At 42.6% G+C, this 19,807-nt stretch overlaps 1 protein-coding gene across 6 annotated transcripts in view; it reads right to left on the bottom strand.

Moving 5' to 3' along the window:
- The window catches only part of CCDC62 (coiled-coil domain containing 62), a 44,373-nt gene that overhangs the window by 20,173 nt on the left and 4,393 nt on the right, over positions 1–19,807 (bottom strand). For 3 of the 6 annotated variants that reach the window (XM_043557459.1, XM_043557458.1, XM_043557461.1), the window contains exons 3-9: positions 18,141–18,307; positions 15,801–15,902; positions 13,936–14,107; positions 10,760–10,861; positions 6,256–6,344; positions 5,832–5,947; positions 2,991–3,719 (exon numbers count right to left, since the gene is read on the bottom strand). In XM_043557459.1, coding sequence (XP_043413394.1) covers positions 2,991–3,719; positions 5,832–5,947; positions 6,256–6,344; positions 10,760–10,861; positions 13,936–14,107; positions 15,801–15,902; positions 18,141–18,307 — 1,477 coding nt within the window. The remainder of the gene's footprint in view (positions 1–2,990; positions 3,720–5,831; positions 5,948–6,255; positions 6,345–10,759; positions 10,862–13,935; positions 14,108–15,800; positions 15,903–18,140; positions 18,308–19,807) is intronic. The other 3 variants (XM_043557463.1, XM_043557462.1, XM_043557460.1) reach the window with 2 other exon arrangements.

Raw genomic sequence — 19,807 nt, forward strand, 5'->3', positions numbered from 1 at the left:
AAGAAAAGAAAAGAAAAGAAAAGAAAATGAAGGAAAATCATCCAAAAGGGAAGGGAAAAATTAACACAGGTTAAACTTGTGAAAATTTTGGGTTTTTGGTTTGTGAAGTTGATTTTTGTTAATGGTTTTTAAAAGTCCAACCCTTTTGTGAGAGTCGGACAGCACTGTGTGGCTCTTCATTCTTCTGCAGGCCATCGGTATTGGAGGACAGAGCCGTGTAGCCAAGCTTCGGGGTAGGATATTTGGGCTCAAAGCAGAATGAATGGCAAAAGCTGGCACCCCTTCCTCCCACGTGCCCTGTAACTGAAGGGGAGCAGGCTGCCCGTGGCTTCTCCCTCCACAGGTAACCCCCCCGTGGTCTGGCTGGCATGGGATGGTGGAACAAACGGGAGCATTCAGCCCGATAATAAAGTAGGTACACAGTAAGTGCTTATACTCTAAGGGAGAACATAATTATCTTCTGTGTTTAGCCACGCATTTGTCAGGTGACGTGTGGGCACCGCCCCTCTGCTGGCAGCACGAGTCCTGTCAAGTATTTCAAACCAGGGAGGTCAAAAGGGTCTTGAAAGAAAACTCCGAATGTAAATCTGAATTTCTTTCCTATGTTAAATTTCATATATGTCCACTGCGCTCTTAAACCTAACATAGGGGCTGAGCACAGAGCCTAAATAGGATTCTCTCTCCCTCTGCCACTCTCCCCTGCTCACGCTCTCTCAAAAAAAAAAAAAAAAAAAGAAGGGGCACCTGGGTGGCTTGATTGGGTAAGTGTCTGACACTTGATTTGGCTCAGGTCATGATCCCACAGTTTGTGGGTTCGAGCCTCACACTAGGCTCTATGCTGACAGTGCGGAGCCTGCTTGGGATTCTGGCTCTCCCTCTCTCTGCCCCTCCCCTTTTGTGTGCACGCACATGCTCTCTCTCCCTCCACCCAAAATAAATAAATAAACTTAAAAAATTTTTTTTAAAATAATGTTGTTAAACCATGCACTCAACAAACATTAAAAAAAAAACTACCATAAACTTTCCCCGTAATCTATGTGTATTCTTCGCTCAGCAGTGAAAATGCGCAGTTGTGCTCTACTGATAACTTGCAATTATTTAAAGAAAATCTGTAAAAAACAAATACAAATAGATAACTTTGAGTGGCACCACCGTTTTACTTTAAAATTTCACAACAGGCAATAACTATCTGTATGATTTTTTTTAAGTTTATTTATTTTGAGAGAGAGAGAGAGAGAGAGAGACAGAGCACGCAAGAGGGAGAGGGACAGACAGAGGGATAAAGAGAGGGAGGGAGAGAGAGAATCCCAAGCAGGCTCCACACTGCCAGGGCAGAGCCCGACATGGGGCTTGAACCCATGAACCATAAGATCACGACCTGAGCTGAAGTCAAGAGCCATATGCTTAACCAACTGAGCCACCCAGAACCTCATGTGTGATTTTTAAATGACTTAGGCTTCTAAAAGGGCCAAAGAAAAATCCAAATAATGAAATTACCAGAAAAAAATTTTAATCATAAAGTCCTATGAAAGTCAGCGTGACGACTGAAATAAGGCTCTCAATATAGAAACTTCATTCTTTCTGTAATTTAAGAACAAAGAGCTAGGTTTTATTTAAAAATTGCAGGGGTGCCTGGGTGGCTCAGTTGGTTGAGTGTCTGACTTCAGCTCAGGTCATGATCTCATGGTTCATGGGTTCAAGCCCCACTTTGGGCTCTGTGCTGACAGTTCGGAGCCTGGAGCCTGCTTCAGATTGTGTGTCTCCCTCTCTCTCTGCCCTTCACCTGCTCATGCTCTGTCTCTCTCTCTCCCAAAAATAAACACTGAAAATTTTTTTTAATTGCACACATTGGGGCACCTGAGTGGCTCAGTCAATGGAGGGTCCACCTCTCAACTTCAGCACAGGTCATATCTCAGGGTCATGGGATCAAGCCCTGCATCAGGCTCCATACTGAGCATGGAGTCTACTTGGGATTCTCTCTCTCTCTCTCCTCTCTCTCTCTCTCTCTCTCTCCCCCCTCTCTCCCTCCTACCCCTCCCCCCAAAAAAGTTTTTTTAAATTTCAGACATTATTATAGCGCCCCTCAACCACAAGATTCTGCAAGTTTTTTTTTATGTTTCTCTATTTTTGAGGGAGAGAGCACAAGCTGGGGAGGGGCACAGAGAGAGATAGAGGGTGGCACAGAGAATCCAAAGCAGGCTCTTAGCTGCCAGCACAGAGCCTGATGCAGGGCTTGTACCCAGGAACTGCAAGATCATGACCTGAGCCGAAGTTGGATGCTTAACCAACTGAGCCACCCAGGCGCCCCAAGATTCAGCAAAGCTAACGATAAGATGAGCCTGAATAATGCAGCATATGCTAATGACTAATCCATTTTCTTCTCTTAAAAAAAACATTAACCTTTCTCAGCTTGTTATGTACAAATCTTATTTTTCTTGCATGATTTCAAAAAGTGAGAAGGTTTGGGAAACGTAAAATGAACACGAGGGCAGAAGCAGTTGGACACGGAAATATGCCACTGGGGGGTTGGGGGGGCAGGTGGAGGCGAAATTCTTATCTGTGGTCTAGGGAACGTAATCTCTGCAGAAAAACAGCTTATCGATTCACACGGGATCCAGGGGTGAGGAATGCTCCAGAGCGGCATTCTGCTCCGTCAAGTGACCTACTGTTAGCTTTAAAAAAAAAAAAAAAAAAAAAAAAAAATATTTGCCCAACTCATGACAACTGGCTTTGTTTTCAAACAAAACCTTTGCCTCAGAAGCAGTCCTAGGTACAAACTTTTCACTGGAATCTAATAGGGTCTCTTTGCACAGTCAGAAACTCGACTGTCTATGTGGTGATGAAGACAGTAACCGTTTGGCCCCAGACGTGATTTCTGTTCGCAAACACTGCTCTCTGCTTCCCAGTGAGTGTCGCGTGGCTAATGCCCTTTCCATTTCCAAGCACAGCATGTTGGGTCCCCAGGGGTTAACAATGCCAATATCACTAACCTCTTGGAGGAGTTGTATTTCCGTCCGCTGGCACTTTCTGCACAAGTACACACGGATTTGTGGCGAACGATTCTTTGCACTTTGGAAGGCTTGAAAATACTCATCCATTCCACGTCAGACATGTGGCCTGGTGCCTCGATTATGAAGTTACTCGGGTGGCAACACTTGGATTCCCATATGTCACTTTCCCCCAAACAGGCTTCATTTTTATGGCAACAGGAGACTCCAGGCCTTTCCATGTCATCTTGACATTCAACATTCAGCTTTTCCGGTTGTTTTGCCCCAGAACAGCTGGCCAGGCCCAGGTACACGTTAACATCATGCCACTGTTTCTCATCAGATAAGGACACTGATGTTTCCAAGAGTTGTTTCTCTTCATTCTGAATCTCTATCCCGTTCCCTTTTGGTGACTTTGCATGGATCTTGCAAAATGTACTTTTGTTTTCGGCTTCCATCGGCATTTTTCCTCCCAGAGACCAAGACTTTTGCTTCTCCAGCAAGTCTTTTGTAAATAGAGATGAGACAGCAATTACACTTTTCCCCCCAAATGAAGTATTAACCTGTAGTCTCTTCTCTTTGCATACATCACAAGGGCTCTTGTCTGACCTATTTTGCTGAACCAACGTGGTCTCAAATTTTGGGTCTTTAACCAGTGACTTCTGATTTTTCTCTCTCTTAATATCGACTTTTGGGCGGTTATTCTCAAGGTCTGACAAACACATGTCTCTGCTATGGTGGCATTACAAAAAACGTAAGTTATAAGATACACTTAATACCATCATTCTAAATATTTCACTCAAACCCCATTAGTTGAGCTAAATCCTATTAAGACCCATTTGTATGAAATGAAAAGGTAAGGTAGAATATGTATTCTTTCTTCAGAGCCCGATTTCCAGCTGACTTCAAGGAAGTCTTTCTGACCAGCAAGCCCACACGCTTACTTTCCCTTCCTGCCTTCCACTCCCCCGTGCTTACTGCCTATACTGCGGTTACTGCTTTACTGTATGTATTCTCTAATCATGCAGCAAACTTCCTATTATAACTATATTGTTCACCAACTTTCATGTATATATCTTGTCTTTTCAGTAGACTCATAAGTTTTTTTCTTTTTTTTCTTTTTTTTCTTTTTTTAATGTTTATGTATTTTTGAGAGACAGAGCACAAGCAGAGCAGGGGTGGGGAGGGGCAGAGAGAGAGGGAGACACAGAATCCAAAGCAGGCTCCAGGCTCTGAGCTGTCAGCACAGAGCCGGATGTAGGGCTTAAATCCACGAACTGTGAGACCATGACCCGAGCCGGAGTCGGACGCTTAACGGACTAAGCCACCCAGGAGCCCCGACTTGTAAATTTCTTAATGTGTAGGCCTTTTTAGTCCTCCTAGCACTTCAGGACAGCCTTTAACATACATTAGGTATTCCGTAAATACCTGTTCATTGGTCTGTTATTCCCCTTCCTATTAGTGTCACAGTAAACAGAAGTAAAGCCAGGACTGAAAGGGGACAGAGATTCAAGGGACAGAGATACAGTGGAAAGTGCCAAATGTGTTTACCATACTGCATTCATGACCGACCCATTTATCTGCTAGATATTTACACAGCGATATACTGAAAGCTGGTCTAAAGTAAGAAAGGCATGTGTGCATAAAATGAAGATTAAGAACACTATACAACAGGATACACCGTTAACTAAACTGTCTTCATGTCACATGTATTCAGGTATTCTGATCTGTAGAATTCTGGCCCCTCAGACAACTCAACCCCCATGTTTCTAGAATGGCACAGGCCATTTCACGCTCTTAGAGAATAACTTCACGCATCTCGCCCAAGTGCCTCCCAGGGGCAATGAGGTCCAAACAAGGAAAAAGCCAGTGTGATGGGGGCTCTTGCCTGCAAGACAACTCTGGGCTGGTGTGGTAAGTATCAGCAGCAGCAGCAGCAACAGCTGGGACACAAAGCCAAATGTAACTACCCCCCTTCCCCCCCAGCAGAAGGCCTCAAAAGAAAAGTAAAGCACAGCAGTCACACTGTCCGGAGGGACAGTCGCTCCCCACGTCCACCGCTGCAACTACTAACTACCAGCAAAGGGGCTGCTGGGAGCACAGGGCGGCCTCCACACCTGCGCGGTTACACCCCCCCCGCCCCCCCCCCCCGCGGTGGGGACCTGCCCTCATTCCTGTGCCCGGTCATGACTCCCACGTAACACTGGTGCTTGGAAAAGTAGACTAAATGTAACTGTGGGGGCAGCTGTATGCCTGTTAAATTAAACCACACCTCATATATTTGTATTTTAACTTTACAGAGACCGATTTAATTCATACACTACACTGCTTGTTAGAGGTATGAAAAGGTGTCTCCTTCTGTTAACAAGGAAAACAGGAAAATCCAGCTAAAATCAGAGATCACCCTCAGCTAGCTGAACTCCTACTCCAGTTACGTATGCCATTCGCTGGCGTTATTTCTTTTAGGCAAGTGCTATGTCCTAGGTGTCTTTATTTTGCCCACCCCCAGCCCCGTGAGTGCTAAACACTACACACTAAGTGCGCCTGAAAGAGGACATGATTCACCTCTGCGGTTTCCACTTGAGCTCAAAGCCCTGTACACAACAGACACACAAGTAATGCTAATGAATTTCATCAAGTGGCTAAATCGGGATCGTACCTAAAATTCTCAGATCAGGTCTCATTACAACACAGGATTATAATGGTAATTACTAGCTCATATATATTTATTCCCTATCCCTTAGGGAATGACGGTCAATACCGGCCTACAGTAAGTACTTAATAAGCAGACTGAACGATAAAATAATATACAAGATCATACTAACAGCATCTTACTAAGGTTACCTGGATTCCAGAACCTTTGATTCCTCCATCTTTGAGTCATATATCTGTAATAATTCCTGAGAATTTTCCACATTAAAATTAAGAAACTGCAGATCACTCTGTTGTTTTACATAAATCTGCCATAAATATTGATAAATAAGTTGTGACAATAAAACTGTATTGAGTCAACATTCAAATGCTACAACACATCAGATGGTGACTAGAGACATATGCTAAATATGTTTGCTTTAATTTTTCCTTTGTTAGCACTGAGATTTGTTAGTATAACTGGTTTCCTAACCTTTCGTTACCATAAGCCAAACCCTACTGATTATGCTAAAGGTGACCATAAGCAAAAATCGGCAGACACACGCTTTTCCTAATTTGATGTTTGTTTATAAACGTGTCCCACCTAACAGTAAGGGCAGGGGAACCGGGGACGTACCTGTCTCAGATTACGTAGTTCTGCGTCTGTACGTTCTTGCTTTGACTTGGCAATATCAAGTAACTCATCTTTCCTTTTTTCTCTCTGTGCTATTTAACAACAAATGTTATTCAAATATTTTTCATCAGCCGTGTCAACACAAACCTCTTCATTTCCAAAAATTTAATGTTCCAGTGACATTTTCCTCCTGTTCCTGAACTTAAAATTTGCAAAATGCATGGCTGGGAAGAGCTTTTTCTGTGATTCTGACTAGATCTTTCACCAAATTTGAAAATTTTCACAGTGTAATTAATGCTGAGTCAAAGAAAAGACCCAGAATTGTATCAACTGTATGATCAAATCACACTGTGCGTTTATATACACGGACACAAAAATAAAAAGTCTGAGAACATTAAATATTAAAATAAGCTTTTTTGGATGGGAGGATTAATAACAATTATTTTTCTCTCTTTTTTGGGGGAGGGGGCATGATAAAATATGTATTACTTTAATTTTTAAAAATTTGTTCACAGGTGCGCCTGGGTGGCTCAGTTGGTTAAGCGGCCGACTTCGGCTCAGGTCATGATCTCACGGTCCGTGAGTTCGAGCCCCGCGTCGGGCTCTGTGCTGACAGCTCAGAGCCTGGAGCCTGTTTCAGATTCTGCGTCTCCCTCTCTCTGACCCTCCCCGTTCATGCTCTGTCTCTCCCTGTCTCAAAAATAAATAAAAACGTTAAAAAAAAATTAAAAAATAAATAAATAAAATAAAAATAAAAATTTGTTCACATTACATGACTAACATGAATGCATTTTCATTGCAAAAACCCAAACAACATATTACCTTTATCAACAGAATGAATGAATGAATGAATGAATGAAATAAAACGGTTTCAGAACTTGGTAAATTGAGAACCCATAGGAAGAAAAGAATCTGAAGTACTATACAAAGACTAGTACCAGAAAAAAAAAAACACATTAATATTACACTAAAGGAGAAATAAAGTGACTCACACAGAAATCAGAAATCAACAATAAATGCTTCACTTCAGAAAAAATCAGTAACTTTATAAGAAGTTCAAACTAAATGTATAAAATGACCCTGTAACTACATGAATTGAATTCGAAGTAAATCGAAGACAATCTCAATAAAAATTTATAACTTCTATCTATGGTTCTTTCATAAAACACCTTCTACATGTCATTTTTCTACATTTTCATTTTACATGAAAAAGGACAAAAGTTTTTATCGTCACTTTTCATCTGGACATCGCAAAGACCACGTGAGGACACAGGCCCGTGCTTTGCTGCAGACTGTAACTCCACTGGACAGCTGCTCTGGGGGTCAGGGCACCAGCTGCAGGAAGGAGCCAGACAGGTCTGTGTACGCCGCCCAGTCTCCCCAGCGTGGCTCATGCTCAGCCCTTCCAACATGGGTCTGCAGCATCATCTCACTTTTGAAAGGTAATCCGTGTGCACAAGATGGAAAACGTGAAGAGAAGTTCAGTGAAAGCCACGTTTTCAGCTTGAAACTATCACGTCTTTTCTACTCCGTTCTGAATTTATTTCTTTGCATTATAGGCGTCAACACCATCATGAGAGCATATAAATGCAGTGCGCCTGCACTATTTATGCAGAGTTGCATTCAGTTTATGTGAATTCAATTATAAGCACAAAGAAAAAACTAAAAAAGGAATGGCAGCTAGTTTAACTGGAAGTAATGCCCACAGTGGATCTGTGACTCTCTCTGCTGGGCTCAGTTCCGCTTGCCTCTCATTATTAGCAGCACTGTGACACGGTGGGTGTAATTCCTAGTATTTTGAGATACTCGAGATACTTTGGATACAGTACGGCCCCTGACCAAAAGCCATATTTGGAGTTCACGGGTAATTTTAAATATATGTGAACTTTGCCTTAATCTCGGACTTTAGAATATCTACTAGTGCATTAGAGGCAACTCTACTGTAAATATCGGTGTTTCGCTCGGTCAGATACTTTTCTACATGGCTGGGTTTAGCTGAGAGATCAAAGCGGTGGGACCACTCTTTCTGTGGTCACAGAAAACAAAGAGATGTCGGACTCTGCTGGTAGCTGCCTGAGCGAGCAGCCTAAGAAAGACACCAGAGGGGAAAGGGCCCTGGTAGTCTGCACCCACCACATCTGGTCAAGGCTCTGCCTTTTACTGACCAGGAGACCTTAGGCAATCAATCACTCAATGCCACGGGGCTTCGTTTACAAGACAGTCAGGACCCCAGAAATATGAACTAGTATCATCACTTTATTTGCAAACTTCTTATAAGCAGTTATGTATAAAACAAAGAAACACATCATCTATGTGAAGCACTTCATCTTCAACGAGAGAAAAAAAGTTTTGAACTTAACAGACATCTTAAGATGTCTTAAGACATCTTCCAGCTTCAAATAAAATGTGTTCATTTTCAGTTATAGCATCTGACAGGATATTATCATATTAAGCCTTTTAAAATTATTTTAGGCTTCCTTCACTTTTATAATTTAAACACACAAAAATTGTTTGAGACAGTGGTATGACTAGAAAAGGTGTTTAAGAGGGGAAACTGGGTGGCTCAGTCAGTTGAGCGTCTGACTCTTGATTTTGGCTCAGGTCATGATCTCACAGTTCGTGAGTTCCAGCCCCGCATCAGGCTCTGCGCCAGTGACATGGAGCCCGCTTGGGATTCTCTGTCTCCCTCTCTCTCTGCCCCTCCCCTGCTTGTGTTCTCTCTCATTCTCCCTCTCTCTCTCAAAAATAAATAAATAAACATAAAAAAATAAAAAGGAAAGAAAGAAAAGGTATTTAAGAGATAAGCTTAGGAAGGGTGCCTGGGTGGCTCTGTTGGTTAAGTGTCTGACTCTTGATTTGGGCTCAGATCATGATCTCATGGTTCATGAGATCAAGCCCCATATCAGGCTTTGCACTGACAGCATGGAGCCTGCTTGGGATTCTCTCTCTCCTCCTCTCTCTGCCTCTCCCCCACTCATGTCCTCCCTCCCCCGCCTCGCACAAAATAAACATTTAAAAAAAATCAACATAAAAAATAATAAAATTATTCACAAAATGGATTTATTATAGTATTATCTAACAAATTCCATAATCCGTAATACATCCTAGTAATACACAATAGGATGTAGGAGTAAAAATTGCCAAATCAAAACAAAGGGAGACGGTTGAAATATACTGTAAATATCTTCCTTCCTCTGACCTCCCACAGCATTGTGTTCACATCTGTATAGTACTAGATTTTCTGTGGGCCTATGAGCTTCATAGCAACTAGCAGAGTGCCTGGCACACAAAAGCTGACCCAAAGATTGTTTGAATTCAACTGTAGAGCTATATATATACATATATGACTTTAGGATACATGTATATCTCATTTACACATACATTTTTAATAGATTACTTTGAGACAGCAACCCTAGAAATAATGAAAACAGTGACCTCTACTGGTGGAAAACTGCATTTTCCCCAATCTTTAATCACATGACCTTAAAATTAAGAATTTCATTTTATGTGAAAAAATGTTAATAATGCATTTTGCCCTTTAAGAAATTTATGCTCCTAGAAGGAAGGGCATTAAGGGTGTGTATAAATAAACCCCAAATATGTCAATTTAATTAATTCTATTTGAAACTTCACCTCCAAGTCTATGATTTTCCTCATACAAACTACCAGAATGAAAGCCCAATAAAATTTGGCCGGCAAGGTCAGGGAGAAGATCTGTACATCAGTGGTTCTCGACCGGAAGCGGAGAGGGAGAGGTCTGAACTAGTGGAAACTAGTGGGGTATATACAGTGGGCAGTGTGGGAGAATGTGGTGGAGGGTGGGTGGAATGCAATATTTATATCTATCTTGAGGGGGCCTAAGTTCAACTAGTGATAAATTTGCTTTTTTTTTTTTTTTTTTTTAAGTTTCCTTATTTAGGGGGCGTCTGGGTGGTTCAGTCGGCTGGGTGTCTGACTCCTGATTTCAGCTCAGGTCATGATCTCATGGTTCATGGGTTTGAGCCTGTACACTGGGCTCTGTGCTGGCAGCAAGGAGCTCGTCTGAGATTCTCTCTCTCTCTGTGCCCTTCCCCCCACTCAAAAATAAACATTTCGAAAAAATAAAATAAAATTTATTTATTTTGGGGAGAGAGAGAGCGCGAAAGAGAGCAGGGGAGGGGCAGAGAAGGAGAGAGAAAGAATCCCAAGCAGGCTCCACACTGCCAGCCCAGAGCCCGACCTGAGACTCGAGCTCATGAACCGTGAGATCATGACTTGAGCCAAAACCAACTCTGACGCTTAACGGAGTCACGCAGGCACCCGCCCTTTTTTTTTTTTTTTTTAAACAACTTTAATATTCCCTGACTGGTCCCTCCCTGTCCCTTAAAGGCTGTTAAAAAAACCAAAAACCAAAAAACTACTATTTTGAGAGAGGTGTAATTCCTTCAGTCTGTTGTGGTCGTACCATAGGAAGTTTAGGTTACAAATATACAACTATTCAATCGCTTAAATTAATTTCTATTTTTACCAGTAAAAACCAATTCATCATGCAGGCAACTTTTCTCTTGCTTGAGGCGAATGATCTCTTCTCGTTGTTCATTATTTTCTGTTGTCTTTTCATTTAGATCCTCTTCACAAATAGAAGAAAACAAAAGTCCTCAAATAAATACTAGTTCCTAGAAGACTATATACACTGAATACCTCATGCCCTCAGTACCCTTTCCAATCAATGTGAAATCCTGTTGGAGCTACAACCAAAATAGGCCCCATATTTGAATCTCACTGCATCCCTGGCAGTGACCCTTGTCAGGCTTCCGTATCCCTGACTGGCCTCTCTTTTACAGCCTAGAGTCCAAAGAACAATCAGGGTAGTCTTATTCTTTTTTTTTTTTTTAAGTAAACTCTACCCCCAATGTGGGGCTCAAACTCACGACCCCAAGATCAAGAATCACATGCTCTCCTGACTCAGCCAACCAGGACCCGCAGGGTAATCTTTTAAAAGTAAAACTCTTCATGTCACTTCTCCGCTAAAAGCTCTACCACACTTAGGATGAAATCTAAACTCACTACCCCAAGCCTTGCATGGCCCTGACTGTCACTCTCCCCATTCTTTGTTCTGTTCCTTGAACGTGTCCCAACCTCAAAACCCAGCCTAGGGCTTTTGTATTTGCTGTTCCTTCTACCTGGAAGGCTCTGGGCCCAGATCCTCACATGGCTACTTTTCTCGCCATCCAAGCTTCTGCTCAAATGTTCTCCTCAAAGCCGCCTTCCCAGTCCACCCGGGCTGAGTTCGTTGCCCTCACTCTCTAGTCCACTGTCCATTACCCTGTCATCCTTTAAAGAGATGACAAAGTCTGTCCCTGCTGTCAACGGGCTTACAGTGTGATTATGGTTTTAGCTGAAGCTACAAATGGAGACAAAGCCTACGATTTGGCACAAGTCAAGGCATCATAAGAACAAGATTTTAGAAGGCTGAGTCTTTTAAATTAAATCGACCACAATAAACTTTCACAATTTCAACAGCGACTCACTGGCTCAGGGGTGCAGGAGAACTGAAAATACTGACTGCGTCTGGTTCATGTCTGCACAATGACCTCCCTCGGGCCTGTGTGCTCCAGGCCCCTTGGAGGTTACTGCATGCCCTAAATGGAATTCAGAAAGGCTTATTCTGATCTTCCCTCTGGTGCACAGATGGCACCACTTTAGATAACTACCCTTGACCTCATCACAATGCCCCTCGCTCCATAAAAGCTATGGATTAAAGTCTGGACTTCGTGGAGAGTAGCTTATGTAGCACCAGGATCATGGGCCACCCGATCCCCCTGTCACTAAGTGACCCTGAATAAAACTCCATGTGAATGGTATGGAATGGCTTGCTTCATTTTTCAGTCTCAAAGTGCCTTCTCAGTCTGGAAGATACTTTACTTTCCTCTACCTTCTGACAACGAGGCACTCCACTAAGGACAGAGGTCAGAGTAACTTCCACCAAAATACAGCTTTGTTATTCTAAGGTTGCTTGTTCCATGGTGAGAGCCTATGCTCATGTGGAGCTCGATGACCATTTACTCTGCCCCAGGGTGGGGAATGGCCAGAGAAAAGTGGGCCTACCGGGGCGCCTGGGTGGCTCGGTCGGTTGAGCATCTGACTTCAGCTCAGGTCATGATCTCACAGTTGGTGAGTTCAAGCCCCATATGGGGCTGGCTGCTGTCAGCACAGAACCTGCTTCAGATCCTCTGTCCCCCTCTCCACCCCTCCCCCACTTGCACTCTCTCAAAAATAAATGAAACATTAAAAAGGAAAGAAAAGAAAAGAAAGAAAGAAAGAAAGAAAGAAAGAAAGAAAGAAAGAAAGAAAGAAAAAGAAAGAAAGAAAGAAAGAGAAAGAAAGAAAGAAAGAAAGAAAGAAAGAAAGAGAAAGAAAAGCGGGCCTACCTCCATGCTCTCTGTAGGAAAAGGTAAGCTTTTACTCCATCACCTACATCCACACTCACGTAAATAGGACTAACCTATTTGGTACACCTAGCCTCCATTTCGCTATAAAGTTTCAAGTAATATTACTCAGAAGGAAATGAATGAGTTACTCCGAGAACAAAAATAGAAAATGAGAATGCAACAGGAATTTTCAAAAATAAAACATGCGCCAAAAAGCCGCTCTGGCAGGTGTGTTGTTGTGGCAATTCCTCAGCCCTTCCCTGCGCTCCTCCCGGGGAGGGACAGATCTTTCTCCACTGCTGGACTTTGGGTTTAGCCACATGATGCTTTGGCCAACAGAGTGAGGGTATGTCGGGTCCTCATGTGTCTCTGCTTCTTCTTTCTTTCTTCCTTCCTTCCTTCCTTCCTTCCTTCCTTCCTTCCTTCCTTCTTTCCTTCCTTCCTCCCTCCCTCCCTCCCTCCCTCTCTCTCTCTCTCTCTTTCTTTCTTTCTTTCCTTACTTATAAAGTAAGCTCTATGCCCAACGTGGGGCTTGAACTCATGACCCTGAGATCAAGAGCCACATGCTCTCCTGACCGAGCCAGCCAGTCGTCCCTGGGTGGGGAAAAGTGCCCAGGCCAGCCTACCAGCAAGGAGAAGTGAGACTCATAAAGCCCCCAGAGGAGCAGCTCGGCTGGGCCCAAGCAACATAAGCCAATTCCCATCAGGCTGATACATGAACTTATCACATGCTTACGGTTGCACGCCACTGAGATATAGTCACTGGTTGTTACAAAGCATAAATTAACAAGAGCTAACTGGTCCAGCAAAGGCAAAAGTATTTTGAAAATATAATGCATCATGCACTTTCCCCCAAGTCTGTTATTTATTTTGTAACACAAAAACCGTAGCATAGGGGCGCCTGGATGGCTCAGTCGGTTAAGCGTCCGACTTCGGCTCAGGTCATGATCTCTCGGTTTGTGAGTTCAAGCCCCACGTCGGGCTCTGTGCTGATGGCTCAGAGCCTGGAGCCTGTTTCGGATTCTGTGTCTCCTCCTCTCTCTGCCCCTCCCCTGCTCATGCTCTGTCTCTCTCTGTCTCTTAATAATAAATAAATGTTTAAAAAAAAAAAAAAATACAAAAAAAAACCCTGTAGCATAATTGTATACAAGTGCAATGAACATTTCATGGTAGGACCTAAGGCCAGACCTACCCTCAATCACAAGATGAAGTGAACCCACATGAAGAAATATGTGCCCGAGGTAAAATGCTTGAGTTGATATCTCTTCCTTACCTTTTAGTTTACTGACTTCAATTTTAAGTGCCTTCAATTTCTGCTTGTAATCTTGTTTTTCCTTCACAATACAAGTCTCCACCATCTTAGCGTCACGCAAGGCATGCTCTAACAATTTAAATTTTCCTGAGCAGTCTGCAATGTGATTGACGGCCTCGATAATATCTTTGTCCTAAAAACCAAATGTGAAGACTGTTCTGTAAGATTTTTTAAGTTCCAACTAATCAGGATAAGATCTCGCTATGAGCCAGGTTCCATTCTAGGCACTTCGCTGCTAACTCACGTAATCTCCACAGGGGCTCTCTGAGGTAGGTACTACCTTTATTGGCAGGTGACAGACGAGTCAAACGGTAAAAAGTCCAAGGTTACGCAACTAGTCAGAGATGGAGCTCCAATTTGCACCTAGTTAGCTGCCCCGGCAACCATGCATGAACCACCACGGCCTGTGGTCTCAGAAAGTTTATAACCACAGTGTGATCGTGCAATAGGAGAGCTGTTGGCCACTGGAATGGGCCTTACTCTCTGCACTACAGATAAATCCCATGGGCCTCTCTCTTCCCTTCTTTTCAGCTTGTTAAAATGGCAGACTCCAGGGGCGCCTGGGCGGCTCAGTTGGTTATGCGTCCGACTTCAGCTCAGGTCATGATTGTGAGTTCGAGCCCCGTGTCAGGCTCTGTGCTGACAGCTTGGAGCCTGGCGCCTGCTTCAGATTCTGTGTCTCCCTCTCTCTCTCTGCCCCTTCCCTGCTTGCACTCTCTTTCTCTCTCTCTAAAAAATGAATAAACATTTTTTAAAAATTTAGAAAAATTTAGAAAAAAATTTGAGAGAGACAGAGCATGATCAGGGGAGGGGCAGAGAGAATCCCAAGCAGGCTCAGCACTGTCAGCACAGAGCCCAATGTGGGGCTTGAACTCGTGAACTCTGAGACTGTCACCTAAGCCGAAGTCAGACACTTAACCAACTGAGCCACCCAGGCGGCCGTGTTAAGAAAGCTTGCCCATGACCACTTTAAAACAGCAAACTGCTGGGGAAAATCACACATGAATTACCAGGAGCGTCCCATTATACCTAAATCACTCTCTTATTCTCCAGCTGCCAAACATATGTGACAGCAGAAGAGACTGCCAATCACTGATCATGGCATGTTAGTGGCTCTATCAACTACTTGATTGCTAATAGTTTTTCTCTCCATTAAAAAAAAACTTAACAAGCAATCTAACTGGCAATGACTTTATGAGACATAATATTGGATACCTCAAAAGAAAACAAGTTAATCCAGACATGCTAAACCATGGAACAAGCCTTGGAGACAGAGACCAAAAGTGGAGTCCTGCCTCCTCTCTCAAGGCCTTAGGGGCATCATTTTTGTTGTTGTTGTTTTTATTTATGAGAGAGTGCAAACGGGGGAAGGGCAGAGAGAGGGGGACAGAGGATCAGAAGCAGGCTCTGTGCTTGAGGCTGAGTGCAGCGAGCCAACGTGGGGCTCGAACTCACAAACCGTCAGACCTGAGCCAAAATCGGACACTCAACCGACTGAGCCACCCAGGTGCCTCCTTAGAGACACCATTTTAAACTTGTTTCCCTCTTTTCTGAGAATTTTATTTTTTTTTAATATTTTTTTATGTATAAGTAATCTCTACACACAACCTGAGGCTTGAACCTACAACCTGGAGATCAAGAGTTGTATGCTCCACTGACTAAGCCAGCCAGATGCCCCTAAAATGAGAATTTTAAAAGACAGAGCAACATTGGTAGGTAGCTCTACCATCCGATTTGCAATGGGACTTAAGTAAGATAATGTACGTGACAACACTTTATCAAGTTCAAAGTGCTCTGGCAGATGGAGGTATTATTATTTGAATTACCTTTAGCTTTATCATTGTAGTGAGAGCCTGTTCTCGAGCTTGTAATTGTCCTACCTGAGCAGAAAGTTCCACTAATGTGTTGCTGAGATTTTCATTTCTAGCCTACAAGAAAACAAGACATAAAATACTAATTGAATCATTTAAAAGCTTTCATTACTATCATTAGCCGCAATCTGTGCTCAGTGTTCCGTTTTGTTTTTTCTGTACCTTTTATTTAGTAACAAAGTAGGCCAAGTCAATCAAAAAGGAATAAAAATATCTCTGTCCATTACCTCTAGCGTCCTCCCCATACTTATGTTTGCCCTACTGAATCATACTGGTTATGCTTATAAATGTCTATTTCCCAACCTCTTCCATGTATAATTCTAGGTTGGCAGAAAAGAAAATAAACAAATGAAAACCGGATTGGTAAAGAGATTCCCTTCGCTGAAGTCAAGTAGCATTAGTGAACTTCCGTGCATTTGTATTTCTTACTCTATGTTGAAAGAACTTCACTTCATATTGGGGTATTCCCAATTATCAGGGGTTTTTTTCCCCCTTAACCACAGAACTGAACCACAGAACTACACGATATATTTGGAAATACAAACTACATGATGTATTTGGTTGGGGAAAAAAAGAATAATGAGGCTTTTTAAACAGTATCTTCGTGAAGGAAACTTAAATGCATGTTACTAAGTGAAAGAAGCCAATCTGAAAAAGCTACTTATTATATTCCAACTATACGACATTCTGGAAAAGACACAACTACAGAGAGAGTAAAAAAGGTCAGCAGTTGCCAGGGGTTAGCGGACACAGGAATGGAGCACAGGCTTTTTAGGGCAGTGAAACTATTCTGTACAATACTACGGTGGCAGGTACATGTCATTACACATTTGTCAAAACCCACAGCATACACACCACCACGAGTGAACCCTAATGTAAACTGTGGACTTTGGGGGATAATGATGTGTCAGTGTAGACTCACTGAGTATAACCAAGGTACTACTGTGGGTGCAGAATGTCCACAGCTGGGGAGACTGCGTTTGGTGGTGGAAACAGGGGGCATGGGAGAAATTTTTGTACCTTCCACGTGATTTTGATTTTAACATGAAATTGCTCTAAAAAATAAAGCTTATTAATTAAAAAAAAAGTCTTGATGCCACAAACTACATTGCATCCCTCCCAAAACATGCATGTTGAAGTCCTAACCTCCAATATGATGTTATCTGGAGATGCTCCTTTGAGAGATAATCAGGTATAAAAGAGGTCACGAGAGTGGGGCCCTCACAATGGGATTAGTATCCTTATAAGAAAAGACACCAGAGATCTTGCTCATTCCCTCTCTCATGTATTTCCTTTTTTTTTTTTTTTTTTAAGTAAGCTCTATGCCCAATGTGGGGCTTGAACTCATGACCCTGAGATCAAGATTTGCATGCTTCACTAACTGAGCCAGTCAGGCACCCCTACATTTCCATTTTTTCATGCAACATATCACTGGATTCCAGAATAGTTTTTACTTATCTTCTACCTAGAAACTACAGAATAATCTGAAAAAATAAAAAAGGCATGATTATTATGAAACAAAAATATGGTGCTCTCTCCATGCCTCTCATAAAACAGGAGTTCAAAAAATATCTTGATGACCAGAGCTGAAAACTGGAAAATCAGTCTTACCGATTTTATTCCCAATGGGCCACTAACATGACATAGATATTGTTTATGTTTATCATTGTTTACCATATCATTTTTATGTTTATCATTGTTTATCATTATCATATAAGGCATGAGAAAGCCTAGTTGGAAGCTACCAAAACTTCCAACCAAAACTTACTCATGTCAGACTCTGAGAAAGGCTTCTAAAATAACCCGCTACTGGGGCGCCTGGGTGGCGCAGTCGGCTGGGCGTCCGACTTCAGCCAGGTCATGATCTCGCACTCCGTGAGTTCGAGCCCCGCGTCAGGCTCTGGGCTGACGGCTCAGAGCCTGGAGCCTGTTTCCGATTCTGTGTCTCCCTCTCTCTCTGCCCCTCCCCCGTTCATGTTCTGTCTCTCTCTGTCCCAAAAAATAAACGTTGAAAAAAAAAATTTTTTTTAAATAACCCGTTACTGATGAAATGACAGATGCTCCTAGACCCAATGGCCTGAGAGCAAAAGTGGTAATGAAGTTCATCTCCAAGACGGCACAGCTCTGTGCAGCCAACCAAAGCCACACAGTGGACACAAAACCATGGCAGTGGAGGGAAGGACAGATTTCATACACAGGCATGCATTTTCATGGAAGCATTTAAATCCAATTTCTCAGTAACTGAAACACAAACAGAATTTGGGCAAGTGAAACTCATCACAAAATAAAACCAACCTCAAGGTCTTCAGAAAGGAGAGAGGAATGGGTTGCCTTTTGAGCCATTTCCTGAAGCTGTAGTTGAGTCTTCTGAAGAGCCACCTGGTATTCAGTTTGATTAGATTCAAGGGTTTTTACCTTCTTCGTGAGTGACCGGATTATTTCAGTTCTTTTGTGTAGTTCACCTGAGGGAAATTTCATCAATAACTAACTTGTGACCAGAACTGAAGCTTAAAATGCATCATACTCAAACACAAAATTAAAAAGGTAAGTGTGCTATGGGGTGCGTAAGTGGCTCAGTTGGTTAAGCATCAGATTCTTGGTCTTGGCGCAGGTCATAATCTTTTGGTGGGTGAGATCGAGCCCCACACTGGGCTCTGTGCTGACAGTGCAGAGCCTACTTGGGATTCTCTCTCTCTGCCCCCCCCCCCGCCCCCCGCTTGCACACTCTCTCTCTCAAAATAAATAAACTTAAAAAAAAAAATAGGCGTGCCTGGATGGCTCAGTCAGTTGTGTCCAACTTCGGCCCAGGTCATCATCTTACGGTTTGTGGGTTCAAGCCCGTCGGGCTCTGTGCTGACAGCTCAGAGCCTGGAGCCTGTTTCAGATTCTGTGTCTCCCTCTCTCTCTCTGCCCCTCCCCTGTTCGTACTCTGTCTCTCTCTCTCTCTCAAAAATAAATAAACTTAAAAAATTTTTAAATAAAAATAAAAGGTAAGCATGCTAAAGAATGTTTTAAAGGATAACTCTTTTTAAAGAGTTTATTATGGGGCGCCTGGGTGGCTCAGTCAGTTAAGTGTCCAACTTCGGCTCAGGTCGTGACATCATAGTCTGTGGGTTTGAGCCCCATGTCGGGCCCTGTGCTAACAGCTCAGAGCCTGGAGCCTGCTTTGGATTTCGTGTCTCCCTCTCTCTCTGCACCTCCCCTGCCTGCACTGTCTCTCTCTCTCCTAAAAAATAAACATTAAAAAAATTTTTTTTAAATAAAAAGTTTATTATGAAACACACGATACCATATTCAAGAAATAGAACACTGTCGGCAACCCAGAAGCCCCCTGGATATCACTTCCTAAGCACAATCTCTCCAGTTTCCACTTTCCCAAACATTATCCTTAACTTAATCATTTCTTTGCTTTTTAATTATAGTTTTACCACCTATGACCACATCCCTAAAAATACGGTTTGATTTGAACCATATATAATTAGAATTATACTCCGAGTTCTTGTTTGTTTTTTTTCACTTAAGATTATGATCCTAAGATCTATCCACATTGTTGTGGTTAACTGGTATTTGGGCACTGTTGTTGCTACATAATATCCCATTATATGATTATGCCAAAATTTATTTACCCATTCTATTGGTGGTCACTTGGGTTGCTTCCACTTTGTAGCGGACTATGAGCAAGGTTGTTCTGAATATTCTTATACGTGTATCTTGGTGCATTTTTGCACGAATTTCTCTGGAGCCATCCTAGTACTCAAATGGGGTCCCTGAGCCACCAGCACTGACATCACCTGGGAATTTGTTAGAAATGTAGACTCTTAGGTGCCAGACCTATTGTATCAGAATCTACATTTTAACAAGATCTTTAGGTAATTCATGTGTCCTCCGAACTGTGGGTATATTCCTAGAAGTGGAAATGCTGGGGCCATGAGCCATGTTTATCTTCAACTTTACTAGATACT

Source organism: Prionailurus bengalensis, chromosome D3, assembly GCF_016509475.1.
Source record: "Prionailurus bengalensis isolate Pbe53 chromosome D3, Fcat_Pben_1.1_paternal_pri, whole genome shotgun sequence".
NCBI lineage: Eukaryota > Metazoa > Chordata > Mammalia > Carnivora > Felidae > Prionailurus > Prionailurus bengalensis.